We start from the raw sequence: 16,274 nt of genomic DNA, 5'->3' as shown, positions 1-16,274 counted from the left end.
GCCAGGGTGAAAGGTGTCCGGGCGAGAAACATCCACGTCAACAAATTTGCCCCCGGGAGAACCGAATGCGGACGCGCCACTCCCGGGCCCGGGGGCAGATTGGGGAGTCCAATTATTCAAATTGTGGGATCACGTTCATAAAATATGATTTCGACTGCACCTAGGTGGACATAAATTATAGGCTTCAGGTAGAAACCGGTGCCAAATTTTTCGGGGAAGTTTTTTGAAGTAAGAAAAAAGGTTCAAAATCTTTTCGAAATGGAAGCAGAAAAGCTACTGCAGTTTATTGATTATTGAATAAAACAAAAAAAATACTCCCTAAATAGATGTTATATAGACAATCAAGCATTTTTTTTTTTAAATTTTCGAGGTACTCGCGTTATAAATCCTCAAAACATGCCGTAATTTCGATTTAAAGCTCTCCACAACTTTAAATGATTACATTTCTGCTCCGTCTAAAATCGAATTGCCTGCTACATTTAATGTGTCCACCAAGGTAGCGGGGCAATAAATTATTCACATCCCCTCGTATGTACATTGTACGTATGTATTTCACATCTAAACCAACTTTCTCGCCAAAAAGCTCTGATCCGCTATTCTCTTCCATCCCCGTCAACCCCCAGACAGAAAATCCCAGAATGAAATATTCGAGTGACTTGCGCGAGAAATATCCAAAAACCGTTCTTTCCAAGCCTGGACTAATGTTTGAAAATGGTACATTATAAAAGTAATGATTTCTTTCAACTTAAAATAAAATGATCCATTTTTGAAATACTGTCCCTGAAAAGGTGTGTCAAGCTCGTGCCACCATAATTCAAATCCACGTGGATCGTTTTTATTTCGCAAAGTGTCCAATGTTATAGCCAAGCATCCACGTGTCCAATGTGATTTTGATAAGTACGCTGCTGCTGCTGCTGCTGCGAACGTGGCGCGTAAATCCAATAAAGTGGCGACGGCGGTGGACTTTTCAGCTTCAGCGTCTAGAACGTCAACACGCAGCAATGCTCGCCCTCCTGGCAGTCGTTGGCCGGACGTCGCAGCCCGAGCGCGTTACAGTGCTTCATGCATTCGCCCTGGTATTCGTTGCACGGCAGCGAAAGCTGCGATGGCATCACTGCGAGGGGGAGGGAGGGAGGAATGTTTTCAGTTAGTTTTGGGGTTTCGATATGATAGTTTAGTATAAATAGATATCCAGAAAGAGATCTGTCAATGATTTGTGAGTGCCTCGAAATGCTTGTCAAAATTTAGTGGCCCGATTGCAGAGATATCTAGGTCGTAGAAATCATGAGCCCTGGTTGGTTGGGAAAGTGACATCTACCGGTGAGAAATAACCCTAAATGAGGATCACGGATGTCTATTGGTTGGCTCCCAATCAATCAAATGGTCTTGTTTCAAATGGGTGCATCGACATATCTCTTCCGGGATCCCTAAGTATAAATAATGATCAATTTCTTGTGAGATGTGTAGATAAATAACTGATTTGGAGATTTGATGAAATCGACCTTACCTTTTAAGCGAATCAGTCAAGACGATATTTAAAAATTTGCAAATAAATTGATAGAACTCAGCAAAGAAGGCATTATTTATTCCATTTGGTTGCTAAATTTGCAATCTTGTTGCACTTTTTTTCATTTTGTTAACTTGGGGATGACATCTTTCCTTCTTTACAAATTAAACAAATTATGCAGTAGCGTGGCTCACGGATATATGAAAAAGACAAAAGTGTTCAATTTCGAACGCCTCGACCGAAATTTTGTAGCATTATAACCACAGAAGCTAGCCTGAAATTTTGAGCGCATTTTGGTAATGTTTAGTTGTTCCACTCTTGATCTGAATTTATAAAGAAATTTCAATAAATTTAATTTATTTATTTTCAACTTTTTAACTCTTCTTCGAGAAAGTTTTCCTATGCCGTATGATTTTTTTCAGAATAGAGGTTTCTCATAGGTTTTGATCCGGGGAACAACTTTGTAGAACATCGCAAAGCGCTAGGAATCAATCCCGGAAAGATACAGACAAATTTTTAGAGAACGTTGAATTTTGTTTACGTACTACAAAAAATATCCTGTATCTTTTCGGGATCAATTACTAGCGCTTTGCGATGTTCTACAAAGTTGTTCCCCGGATCAAAAACTATAAGAAACCTGAGAATAGGAAATTTTGATTGGGTTTTGGGAAAATTTCTCTATGAAGAGGTTAAAAGTGAAAATTTCCCATAGTAAATTTTTAGAAGTTCCATACTAACTTCAGGTCAATGGTGGAAGTACTAAACCTTAACCAAATACGCTCAAAATTTCAGGTTATGTTCTGGGGCCATATTGCTACAAAATTCCGGTCGAAGCGTTCGAAATTGAACACTTTTGTCTTTTTCATATATCCGTGAGCCACGCTATTATGCAGATATCTTATAAATAAAATAAAGTTAAATAGCAAGCATAACAAACTAAAGACTATGCAATTCTCCTCATTGGTTCATCCATACAATTTTTACTGCTTGGAAATTAATCTTCCAATTAATTGTGTGTCTTTGGCAAAGTTTGGTATCGATCAGGAGAAATAATTTTAAACTAAAACATAGAAAAAGTAAAAGAAAAATTTTGAAATGAATTGAGCAATTTTCATTGTTTTTCAGTAAAGAGCATTTAGAGGACGTGCAGATCAACAATATTATGCATTTTTGATGTTGTTTATTTATAAATAAAACGAGAATTGATTGAAAAGCAGCATTGTTTTCAAATGGCGCATAGGACCGTTCTGAAAATGAACCCGAGGATTGGAATTTAGTATGATCGTTTCAGAGATGGAGCCATGGCTGCACTTAAAAATAAATTTAATTGACGTGCTCAGACAAAAATATAGATTTTTTTGCTAATATTCGTAACATTTCTAGAATAAAGCTTGCAGAGATGTTTATCTATTTAGAGCACAGAGGCATCGATTTGTGAAATCATCTGCTCCTTTAAAAAAAGTATTTTCAAGTCTATTTTTTTTACAAAAGCTGAATATTTGATATTAAACCTTTATTTCAAAATAATTGAATTTGATTTTCGGTAATTTTTTTTATATATTTACATAAATTCTAAAGAAGAAACTTTTGAAAACAATTAGAAGTGCAAAGGAAATAATTTTTGAAAGTATTTTTTGCCAAAAACGATTAATACGTCAAATTAAAAAAAAACATGTTTCCATCGTTCAAATTCGTAGGATCCCTTCAATTAAATGTTTATATGATTAAAAAGTTGTACCAGTCAGCGCTTTTATTTTTTGATCATAAGAATGCAATTTAATCTTATTAAAATGACAGAAAAAGTAAGTTATTTTCAAAACAGAATAGGTAAACAAATCTGCAATTCCTTTTAAGATAAATTTAAATGTGGGTTGAATTAGAAAAGCTGTTAAGCCATGTTTTTGCATTATTATTTGATATTTTTGTTTGATTTTGGTTGAAAACGGTTACAGATCAGCTGAATTAGTATAAAAATTTCCTAATTTAAAGCTATTTAATGCTCCAGAATCTGCGGTCTCGGAATGTAGTCCCAATTCGCCCTAGTTGGTGGTACTTACTTTTCCTGTCATTTCAAAGTGATGAAGTAGCTTACTCTATCGTCACCAAATAAAAAGTCTTGATATTTTCGACTTTGCATAATTCAAGCCCAACTTTTGAGATGACACCCAACTTACAATAATTTTGAATACATGTACGACTCCTGTTTAACTCCCGCTAAAAATTCTCTCTAAGTGATTCTCTAAAATCTGCATTTTTTTTTGTCCATGTATTCTCTATGTCAAAAAAGCCAAAATTCAGATTTTCAAATATTCACATGACCATTTTGTATGACCAGCCCTCAAAATATAATGAAGCCTTTCATGGAAAAACAAATGATGCCAAATGGCTTCTTTGGGATAAGTGCATGGACAAAGTTTCATTCTAATAATAAAAAAATGAAAAGAAAAGTTAAAATACGAAACGACAAGTAAAGTAACAATTTAAGTTTTTTTACTTTCTTAAAGATAGATTCAAGTTATCTTAGCCAAAAAATATCAAAAAGCCAAACTTTCTCCAGAACAACAATAAATCAGCGTTAAACCTGAGTTAAGAGCAAAGTGGACTATTTTAGGAGGTTATCAAGAGCGTTTATGCGGAGTAATTTAAAACTAAGCAACTTTGACGTTGATTTTTACAATACTCTGCAAATGCTCTTTATTGCTATTCTAAAACTTATTCTCAAGCTTCAAAAATTTATAACAACAAAGAAGAGATCTTCAAGACTGTAATAAAGTGAACTTAAACTTATTTGCTCTCGTTGATGATAAAAAAGATTTGTCGAAGAAAACCCAGTTCTGAATTTTATTTCGTGAAATCCATTTAATCTTTTCGAAATTAATTCACAAATGGCCGATGAACTCAAGCTTACACCGATAATTATATTATAATAATCAAATAAATATAACTATGACTTTACGCAGCCATTTTTATCGTAAAATTCTTGTCATAAAAATTTCACTGATCAATTTTCTTAGATGCCTCGAAAAAATATGCATCGAAGGTATGAATCTTTCAAAATTACTATGATTTGTAATTTTTAATGGAACAATTAATTCTACATCAGCAGAATTTTCAACATGGCTTCCGTTTTTGGGCGTTATTTTTTCATGTTAACAGTCTGGACCCGAAGCCTGATTTTTCTGTTACATTCTTATTGGAATTCCATATAAACTGTAACGGGGATTGCAGGCTCCGGGTCCTGACTATTAATATGGCTGATCTCATCAAATCTATTCTCTCTTACTCAAAGCAGTTATTAGAGCTATGTTTCTTGAGAAGCTCTTGTTCAAGAATAAGTAAGAACATGTAGACTGCAGTAAGCTTTAATGCGGTTTTATCGCAGAGTAAAACGCGTAGTATTGCGACCGTAGCGCATGCACATATTTGTTTGCAGGAGGTAGATCCGAAAAAGATTTTTGGAAATGCTTTTTTGTCGTTGGATTAAAACAATGACGTTAATTATTTTTCAAATCTTTTTATTTATTCATTGAACGGCCGCGATTTTTGAAGAAAACACTGATCTCGCACTTGAATCTAAATGTAAGGACGGGTACTGGACACGGATTCACCGGCAGGTTGGTGTTTTGCTCGCACCTTATTCGACAGCCTTGACGAGAGCCTTGGCCACTTTAACGGCAATTCAGCCTCAGCGCGTTCCACATCAGTAGAGGCCGACGAAAGTTTGCCCTGGGCGCCGGACAGGAGCTCGCGGCACGCACCGACATCCAGATCCTCAACCGGGTGGGCTTCTTCGGCCAGCACCTGTCGAAAAAAAATCACAGGGGAAAAAAAACGTTGAAATAACGAACATTTTTAGTCACAGTAATCAACACGAAACCAATAAAAACACTAGCACTCCGCGGGACATTTTTCTCCATTCTCGAAACGCCTAATTCTGGTCCGGATGCGTCGTGCCGATTTTGCGTGTCGGAGAGGTCACTAAACTGACTGACTGTACGAATATTCAGTGATTTGACAGATCAAGTTCAAAGACTCTTGAATTATGCTTTCATTAAACGGAGTAGTTTTAGTTCAGTTTTAAGGCAGTTTTGGCAATGTAAAATGGTCTCTGGGATAACTTCAAGTCAAACAACGAAGAGTGGCATAAAACTATGTGTCATGCTTCTAAAGTGCTCTTGAAGATACTTTTAAGAGATTTCTATCGTAAATCTTTAAAGTTTTGTTCAATATCATTACAACACCGAGTAGCAAATTTTAAATCTTTTATAAAACCTGCTAAGAAGTAGAAGCATTTTGCTTGTTACTTGGGAAATTACTCATTGAAGTTTCACAATAAATCTAAATATTCATAAATGATTTCAAACATGCTAAATATGATCATCAACGCAAAAAAAACTACTTTTATTGTTTTAAGTTTATTTAGAATTATTTTCCATTGATTTTTATTTATTATTATTTTGTAAAAAAAAAGTAAGCAATTCTCTGAAATTTCGATCATTCGATTTTTTTTTTGTATTTTTTAATCCAGCTGAAACTTTTTTGGTGCCATCGGTATGCCCAAAGAAGCCGTTTTGCATCAATAATTTTTCATAAAATTGTCCATACAAAAATGTGCACGAAAATTCAAAAATCTGTATCTTTTAAATGATTTTTTAATCGATTTGATGTCTTCGACAAAGTTGTTGGTATGGATAAGGACTGCTCTGAAAAAATGATAAACGGTAAATTTTTATTGATGATTTTTAATTTTAACTTTTGTTGCTAAAATTTGATTTGCAAAAAAAAACAATATTTTTATTTTTTTTCATTTTCTGGTATGTTTAGAGGACATCAAATGCCAACTTTTCTGAAATTTCCAGAACGGGCAAAAAATCTTCGAGCGTGTTATGAATTTTTGAATCAATACTGTTTAAAAAATATATATATCGGTTGCAAACATTTTTCAAATTTATTTTTCGATGTAAAAGCGAATATGCAATCAAAAAGCACTTTATTGAAATTTTGATAATGTGTACCGTTTCCAAGATAGCCATTGTTAGGTAACTTTGCTAAATTCCTAAAGAAATCAGTATTGATTCAAAAAATCGTAACACGGTCAAAGATTTTTTGACCGTTCTTGAAATTTCTAAAAAGTAGACATTGTATGTCCTCTAAAACATATCAGAAAATGAAAAAAAAATTGTATTTTTTTGCAAATCAAGTTGTAGCGACAAAAAGTTAAAGTAAAAATCATCAAAAAATTTAACGTATATCATTTTTTTCTCAGTGTAGTCCTTTTCCATACCTACAACTTTACCCAAGACATCAAATCGATCAAAAAAACCTTTCAAAAGATATATATTTTTGAGTTTTCATGCATCATTTTTTATGGACAACTGCCAAATTTGTATCGAAAATTATATGGACAAACTAATGATGCAAAATGGCTTCTTTGAGCATACCAAAAGCACCAAAAAAGTCTCAGCCGGGTTAAAAGATACAAAAATTTAAATTCATAAAAAAGACCGATTTCGTAGGGAACTGCTCATTTGTCCCTGATTTTTCGCTGATTTTGAAGGAGACTTATACTCAGACAAAATGTCTCAATAAATTAAAAATGTAATACGCAAAACTAGTGATTTCAACATAAGCATTAAAAAAGATACTAAATATATCAGCAATAAAATAATGTTTTCTGGTATCCAAAGCGTTTATTTTCTTAAATTTACATGATTTCTAATCATCAAAATATTTTGCCCAACTCTTAAGACGACACCACCCCAACTTACAATAATTTGTACCATATTTGCGAGCTTCTACAGCCACCATATAACATAATTTACTCAAAAACCCCACAAATTCAATGCAGATTGAGAACACAACAAACAGATCCTGTTTCGCAATCCTTTGCTGGCATTTGAAGCATCGGGTAGCACCCGTCTACGCACTGTCCGAGATACTGCCGACATCGCAGATCTTTTGCCGGTCGCACTAAAAGTGAAAGTTTCAAGAATAGTTCAGTAATTATACTAAATTAAACAGTTTTGTTATTGATACAAACGATCAAATTTGGGGCATGCTCTCCAATTGTGTTTTCGCCGGTTGATATTGCATGTAAAAATTAGTTGATAATCCAATTTTGAAACATTTCTGGAATTTTCCATTTTATTTCAGTTCCCCACAAGTCTCCCCGGTCATGTGATTTACAGCCCAGGCCCGTTCGTCACGCGTTGCCACAAAGTCTATGACAAAGTTCTGAACCCAGCCCAGGAATGGCTTCCATGGGACCGTTGCTGTTCAATTGAGCCTGACAGCATCAGGCCATCATCATCACCAACAACGCAGCCACCACCACCACCCTGAACAAACCCAACAAAGTCGACATTAATTTGAAAAACTTGCTCCGTGTTACAACTTGTTGGCGCTGAGGTTATGGTGATGGTGAAATTTTTAACAAAAGTTTATGCTTTGTTTTGTTTTTAATTAGTGTTACAAAATTTAAAATTTAAGACTGTGAATCCACAATTAGTGATGAGAAATCGTCAATTTTTTGATGATTTTAATTTATCATTAAATTTATAATGAGCATTAATGTATTTGTAATGAGGGTTATTTTAAATGAATTTTCCAATATTAAATAATTAATTTGTCAACCAATCGATTCATGCAAGTTAGTAAAGGTTAAAAACACTTGAATCATGCTCAAAGGGAGGCTATTAACCTTCGTAGCAGCACTCGACGCCCCGATGGGCACTTTCCGGGCAGAGGCCACTTTTGGTGGTGGGCGATTTGCAGTCGGACCGGTGGACGCAGAGTCCACCCTGCCGGGCGCAGGACCACTCCGTCTTGTACACATTCACACCCAGATATGCTAGAATACGAGTAGGTATCGATGGGAGAAATGGAAAAGAAAGAAATAATTAAGATCAATAAGTCCAAAAGTAGCTTGATTTATCGCATGAGGGCCACAATAAGTGGTATTAATAGTTCAACGAGCTATCGAATCAATTGCCTAGGATCGAGAGGATTTGGGCCTTTGCTTTTAATGACCGTTGGTTATAAGTTTAGTTTAAGAGAAGGAAATTTTCAAACAAAGTTTGGAAAAAAATAAAATAAATTACAATATAAAAAGATTTTGAAATTTGGAGAAAAGAATGTAAATTTTGAGTACTTTTATCAAAAACATAACTGCCCCAAGTAACATTTTTTTCCAGGAGTTCTACAAGAGCTCTTTAAGATAGCTACAGCATAGCCGTTTGGACCGTGGTAGGATAAAACTCTCTTCAAGTACTCTTCCAAACTCCTGAAGAAGTTTTGAAGAAAATTTTATCCTACCGCGGTCCAAACTGCTATGCTGTAGCTATCTTGAAGAGCTCTTGTAGAACGCCTGGAAAAAAATGTTACTTGGGTGGCACCATCATCAACAATTTCCAAAAACAAAATTCCAACCGTCAAAAGTGACAACACCTAACCTGCCTGGTCATCAATCAGCCACGGGGTGGTGAGATGATGGTTTCACGTGATGAGATGAAAGCACTAAACTTAATTGCGTAAACATTCCATTATAAAGCCATTCTACGGCACTTTAAAGCCCGATTGGCAGCTTCCGCCACTACGGTCGGATAATTGTGTCTCTTTCGCCAAGGTTCAATCTCATCTCCCATCGGATCTGACGGTGCCGCCATCATCATCGGTCCATCGCGTGGAGCAATTTCGAAACAAGCCGCCACCGATTTCCGTTAATGCGAGGACGAGGAGCGACAAGTTTACGCTTCTTTTTTTCGCCACGCTAAAAATATCCCCACCGCTTCCAGACAAATATTTGCCTTTGTTGACAGAGTGTAAAAAGCTTTCGCATCGCCACCATCATCTCTTTCAGGCTTTCCACTATTGCTAGTACTTGTGCAAAACCGTAGGGAATGATGAGATTTTGTTGACATTCTTTCAAAAAAATCTAAAGAAAAATTTCTTTGAACTTCTAGTAACAATTTAAATGATTTGATAATTAGTGAAATTTTGAGCAATCTATTTTAATCCTGTGTCCACCAAAATAAGAAGTAAAGTATTTTTTTAAATAGATTGCTTTGATTTTTCGTTATTTAACACCGGCCAACAAAATTTCTACGCAGACTCAACTTGAGGGGAAGCATGAACTTTGGGGTCTCAAGAATCACGTGCATTTTGAATTGTTCAAAACTAGTTTGACTGAACTGAATGTTTTTTTCCCAAAGTTTGCATAGAGAATAAGTGCGGTACGTTTCTCCTACACATTGCATGCAATTTTTGGGTTGTTTGCAAGAGCGACAAACTGCCCTAATTCTCCAGACAAACTACAACTTCAGACAAACTATTTTTGAAAAATTCAAAATGCACGTGATTCTGGAGACCCCAAAGTTCATGCTTCCCCTCAAGTTGAGTCTGCGCAGTATTTTTTGTCATTTTTTGTAGATCAGTGTAATTTGGTAACTCCCGCTCTCGATGGTCCCTTCAATATCGACAACAAGAGAGTCTATTGTATATAGGGGAACAACATCTAATTCCAGCGTGCCACTAATGTTGGCAGGTCAGAACTTTGACATTCAATTAAAGCGAATGAAAAGCGTTTTCAATTGAACTCGAGTGATAAATAGATCAATAAGAATTGAGCAAGCAAGTTTCTATCAACAGTTTTGTAAAATTAGTAGTTTAAATAGTTAAAATCAGCAAATTGGATGGAGTTAGGAGCAAGTACTTAACCTGCCAAACATACGAGAAATTCCCCTATATGATCTATTTAAAAATCCATATTATTTCTTATCCTATCCCTCTCCTTTTTTGCTTCCATATCCAAAATTTTGAAAAAAAAAGTTGCATGAAACATAGACAACAACCAATTACTAAAAACAAATAACATTATAACTGATCCGGAGCGTTTGGTACGGTTTGTCCACTCATCCTTGCTCACCTGTAAATTCTGTGACATGTGACCCGTTCACAGATTCCTCTTTGCGGTCAATGCAACGCAGTATACGGAGAAAACAGAGTTCCCAAAATCGTGAACAAGCGTTCATGAAAATGGGAACCACGAACAAAGTGTTCAAATGCCATGGTACGTTTTTCAAAATCGTACCATGGGATTTGAACACTTTGTTCGTGGTTCCCATTTTTATGAACGCTTGTTCACGATTTTGGGAACTCTTTTTTCTCCGTGTAGGCCAGGCCACTTTAATGATTGCAAAATAGTAGTTTATGCAACAAGTTGCAAAAAGAGGATATTTTCAGCACGAGTCGTACATTTATCCAACGAGGTTCACCGAGTTGGATAAATACGACGAGTGCTGAAAAAATCAAGTTTTGCAACAAGTTCCATACAACATTTTTTGCAATTTCGAAAAACACCCATTGAGTGAAATTTTAAGTCGAATTTTCATGTATTTTGTCAATAAATCGTTTAAATCAAAAAATTGTTGAAAAGTGTTACTTTTCGAAACAAGTGCTGAAAAGTACATTTATCCAACGAGGTTCACCGAGTTGGATAAATACGACGAGTGCTGAAAAAATCAAGTTTTGCAACAAGTTCCATACAACATTTTTTGCAATTTCGAAAAACACCCATTGAGTGAAATTTTAAGTCGAATTTTCATGTATTTTGTCAATAAATCGTTTAAATCAAAAAAATTGACTTTTTGTCAAAATTTTCATGTATTTTGTCAATAAATCGTTTAAATCAAAAAATTGTTGAAAAGTGTTACTTTTCGAAACAAGTGCTGAAAAGTTCAACCTCCCCTACATTCACTCTACAGCCATTCCAGTCTGGTGTAGGTACCTTCATCCCATCGTAATTTCCCAAAGCCTCTTATAATGGCAAAACGGAAGCTACGCCTAGCCTCTACCAACGACCGACCGGTGTGTAGTGGCAACCGCGTCGACGGAACAACAACGACGGAGGTCGATGATGATGGCTTTGCGGTTTTGTCGAAAATGTTTCCACGCGCAAAAATCAGTGCCCGGTACGGAAGGTGTAGAAGTAGCATTGGTTGCTCCTTCCGGTCCACTGCGGGACTAAAGAAGGATTTCCTGATCTTTGGGTCAGAAGATTTCGGCACGCAAGTTGGGTTCCACGGCAAATTACGGAATAATATGGGTTTCGATGGAAGAGCATAACGAAATTTTATCATTTTTCGAAAATTCAGGTGGACCTCCACTCTTATTCCATGGCGTGTCACCCAGCAAACTACAAGCTAAAATATCTGAGCATCACATCCATTCATTAGGTGTTGTTTCGTAAGAGCTTTTCCTGATGAAAGACTTTTCCTCACCTTTTGTGTGCGTGAGGGTAGAACGTGGTGTCTATTGAATCGCACACATCGACCCACCGACATGCCGGCCAGATACTGACTCTCCGGACCGACGAAGGATGAAGATTCATTTGAGAAGCTCTTCCGGTAATGTTGGAGGTTCATTTCATTTCGTCTAGTCTTGCTCGACCAAGGACGACTCGGTACAGCGAGGTGCGTGTTCGGTCTTTTGAGATGCTACGCCGAGCAGCCTACGTTCCATTGATATTGAGATGAATTGATGCTCATCGTCGAGTCGTTTTGCTAATTTGATGCGAGGCTTCAGTAGAAGTAGAAAATTAGCTGAGGATTTGGAAACTTGCGAACAAAATTCGCTGGTGTTACTTGGTTTAAAGTGATATTTGTTTACTTTTTTGAAGCCAGATTTTCACCTAAACTCTTCAATCGCTACAGCACTTTAGCAAAACTCGAAAGGTTTTTTTTTATAATTTATACAATACACACAAACACCCCATCATATCTAACGAGGGACAGCTGCTGTTAGGGGTGGAAAAACGTTCTATTTTTTATTCATTTGGTGACGTATTTTATCGCTTCCTTCCGTATAGCGACGGGTATTCTCTCCCTCTTCCAGCTGAAGAAAACGAAAGAAAACGTGTTAAACGCCACTTTCCACACGTTTCCCGTTCAAAGAAGGTGGAAAACCGGAAGTCGACTGAGAGTGCTGCTGTCAGTTAGTATAACGCAGCAGCAGTCAGTGTGCTGCCATCAGGGAAAGGGAAAAGATGGTCACATTTACCGGCAAGTTAGCTACGTGACCTGGACCTGGACAAAGCTGTGATGCCGTTTTTAAATTCAACCGATATATTTAAGCTCGATTGTTCAATTTGGGTTAAGCGTAATGTGTCATCAGGTGGCGGTTTTGGAGAACGTGGTTCAATTTTGAAATTATGTGCTATTTTATTATATGAAAATGCTTTGAAAAGGTAATACAAATTATTGATTTCAATGCCGTAAGATTTTTGAAAAAAATACCAACAACAACCTTCATTTGACCATCCAATTTTCTCTGACAAAAAAAAATACAAATCAAGCAGCCAGTGAGTTGGAAACCTACAAAAACCAAGAACTTTTCACCATCATCATCCTCCAGACTAGCCCCGCGGGGAAATCTCGACTCGGAATGGTTCCGGAAGCTGTTCCAGCCTCTGGTTCAAGCAAACTTAACGCCAGTCAGTTTCCGTATTAGCAAAGGGCGGGAAAATTGCCTCGACCTACCGTTCCGTGTCCCCTCCCTGGGATGCCATATAGTAATCAAGTGAAGTGCACAAGGTAGTGCTGACGATGGTTCCACGTGCGGCAGAGAGACGGCACCGGGAAATAAACGCCAATTATCATTCCGCGCCGCGTCTAACGCCCGATTCTACATGCACACATTCCCGCCAACGGCCATTAACATTAATAACATCATAATAAAAATAATTTTCTCTTTGATAACAATTTCCATCCATTTTCATTTTCCACACGTAGCGATCGGTGTGTGTGTGAACAGACACACATTCTGGTACATGGCGCGGAGCTTTTGAAACTGCACGACACACACTTTTACACACATTCGACCACCCACGCAGTATGAGTGGGGCTTGTTTTAAGGATGTCGGAAGAAGAGTACTACTGTTTCGACTACTCGGAAGAAGCAGGTGTGATGAGATTTGCTTTTTTTCTATTTTTCTTGTTTTTTCTGCCTAATTTTGGTATGTAATTCTCTGGCGTTTTGGAAACAAAAATGAATCAATATTAGATTGACCCTTTCTACTAATATTTTTACTATATTTCATACCATTACATCACTAAACCTACTATAGATAAGCCAAACAGCTTGAATTTCTTGTATTTGGCTCTGTCGATTTTTTGTGATTTAGACTCAAAAAAAACATGTGCAAAACAAACATGCCAATAGAATCTTCACAAAATAAGACAATAGTATATCTTCTACAATTTAAACAATTTTTACAAATTTAGATACGCTTACATACACACTTTTGTCTGTATAATCTGTGCAACATGATGATTCAGACAATAAATTTTGAATGCCGAAAATGAGTTAAGTTCAACAGTTACCGTCGAAATAAATTCAATTTTAAATTGTTTTTAGCTAGTGATTTCCAGCATCGTGTGAGACTGATCAATAATCCGGAATTACTTGAAGTTTATGGGAGTAAATCAGTAATTCCGATTTTTTCCAGTTATTCCACAGTAATCATAGTAATTAATGGCAATTTTTTTTAGGGAAATCAATCTACAGAATTTGATAGAACAGTGAAAATATTAAAAAAAAAATTATCTTGATAACATTTTTGCAGTTTTTTTTTTTTTTGATTATAATTTTTGTCTGTAAGAAGTTTTCCGCACTGTGCCAGAGTTCAAGCAAGTTATTCAGTAATTCCGGAATTACTCAGTAACTTCACAGTGGTGTGTGTCATTCCAGAATTACTCAATAGTTCTGCAGTCATTCAAGTTTTCAATAATTTCTACTTTAGAAGGGCAATCTGGCAACACACAATGACAAATAATTTAAAAAAATAGATAATATTTATGTCTTTTTTACACAAGCTTTTAATAATGAAATGAATAGAAAAACACACAAAAAACTAACAAAATTTCTAAAAAATATGATAGGAAAAAAATTAAACGTTGCCAACATGATGAAATAATTTCACAAGCATTTTAAGGCATTAATTGGTATCATTTGCCGAGCGGTCATGTTTATTTTAAGGAAATAACCAATTGAATTTCGATTCAGAATGTATCATTGAAGGCCCTTGAAACATTAGTTTCCAAGTAGTTTCTGGTAATTCTAAGTAATTCTGGGAAATTAAAGGTAATCCTACACATATTTCCAGTAATCTTGGTAATCCCATTCAGCTTGATGCTAGAAAACCCCTTGGTTTTTAGCTGCTGTACTTGGAATTCCATAACAATTTTATAGTTTTTGTTTCGATATTTGATTTATCTGTTAAATTTGAACAAAAAAATGCAACAGCTTGATATCTCCGGAACAAAAAAAAAACAGCTATTTCGATTAGGTCACTGAATATGTAATACAGTACATTGATATCTTTCACATTGTCTGATTTGTGTTAAAATTTTATCATGTGAAAGAAACTAAAATCCAGAAATTTGAGAGAGAAACGCTTTTTGTTTCATAAAATTGGAATAAGAAAATGGGAATATCTCTAATTATATATAATTAAAACTAATGCTTTTTCACAACAAAACAACATTGACAACATTGTTCTACAAACTGTTCTTTATAATCTGATTGCTTAGAACATGTTTTAAAATGTAATGGCAGTGATTTGAAAACATAATTATGGAATCCAATTCGGTAATAAATGAAATTTTAATTTTAAATATTCATAGTTTAGTATCTGGGCAATAAGTTGCTATATTTTCATGACAATTTGTACAAAGAATAACCAAATATTGGGTAATTTTGATTCTTCCCGCATTAATTTTGTAAATAATTAAAAATAAAGCTAGAAAAACACTGGTAAATTTGGTCCAAAAAGTAGTTATTTGCAGTCAAATATTGTTGGAATATATAATTAAGAAATCTGTTAACTATCTTTAAAAATTGATTAAAAAATCTCAAAAAATTGCTATAGACCCCCGATGGAATTTTCAATATCAACCGAAATGTCGAAATAGTAGTCCTTTGGCAACCTGCCAGCAGCGATGCATTTCCTCCACAAAATGACCAGAATGTTCCGAAAAGTGTAAAAATTCCAAAAAGCCAAAAGGTGTTGTTTTATGAAATTAAGAGGCAGTATTTGTAAATATTGCTCGGTTTGTTCTAGAGGTCGTATCGAGGTGCTCTGATTTGGATGAAACTTTCAGCGTTTGTTTGTCTATACATGAGATGAACTCATGCCAAATATGAGCCCTCTACGACAAAGGGAAGTGGGGTAAAACGGGCTTCGAAGTTTGAGGTCGAAAAAACATTAAAAATCTTAAAATTGCTCGCATTTCCGTAAAACTCCATCAATTCCAACTCTCTTAGGTGCATTTGAAAGGTCTTTTGAAGCACTAAAAAATGTGCCATAGACATCCAGGGTTGGTTTGACTTTTTCTCATAGGTTTTGCAAATTACTGTTAAAAATAGATTTTTTTAAAACCTTAATATCTTTTTGCAACAGCCTCCAACACCCATACTCCCATAGGTCAAAAGATAAGTAATTTCATGCACTATAATCCCACGGTATTAACTTTTTGGCCAATCGCAGTTTTTCTCATAATTTTTCAATTTTTCTAGAACAAACATTTTACAACGTTAGTTTTTGCCCTGTAGGCCGCCATAGCGGCACTTTTTGGTCTCAATTTTGTCATATTCGAAATCCTCGGACAATTTCACGTAAGTTAGAAGTATTGGAGTTGTAATTTAGATTTAAAAAATAAATAAATAAAATATTTTTGAAAAAAGAAATAGGTCTTATTTATTCTATGATCAA

At 35.6% G+C, this 16,274-nt stretch overlaps 1 protein-coding gene across 2 annotated transcripts in view; it reads right to left on the bottom strand.

Annotated features, from left to right (window-relative positions):
• Positions 1–763: 763 nt before the first annotated feature.
• The window catches only part of LOC120416046 (U-scoloptoxin(19)-Sm1a), a 41,212-nt gene continuing 25,701 nt past the window's right edge, over positions 764–16,274 (bottom strand). Inside the window, exons 2-3 of one of the 2 annotated variants that reach the window (XM_039577703.2) lie at positions 8,208–8,357; positions 764–1,114 (exon numbers count right to left, since the gene is read on the bottom strand). In XM_039577703.2, the coding sequence (XP_039433637.1) occupies positions 981–1,114; positions 8,208–8,357 (284 nt within the window). In that variant the 3' untranslated portion in view covers positions 764–980. Of the gene's footprint in view, positions 1,115–7,241; positions 7,478–8,207; positions 8,358–16,274 lie in introns of those variants that run through there. The other variant, XM_039577704.2, reaches the window with a different exon arrangement.

The sequence above is a fragment of the Culex pipiens genome, chromosome 3, assembly GCF_016801865.2.
Source record: "Culex pipiens pallens isolate TS chromosome 3, TS_CPP_V2, whole genome shotgun sequence".
Lineage (NCBI taxonomy): Eukaryota > Metazoa > Arthropoda > Insecta > Diptera > Culicidae > Culex > Culex pipiens.
Note: the sequence above shows the minus strand (reverse complement) of the source record. Positions and strands in the feature narration are given on the sequence as shown.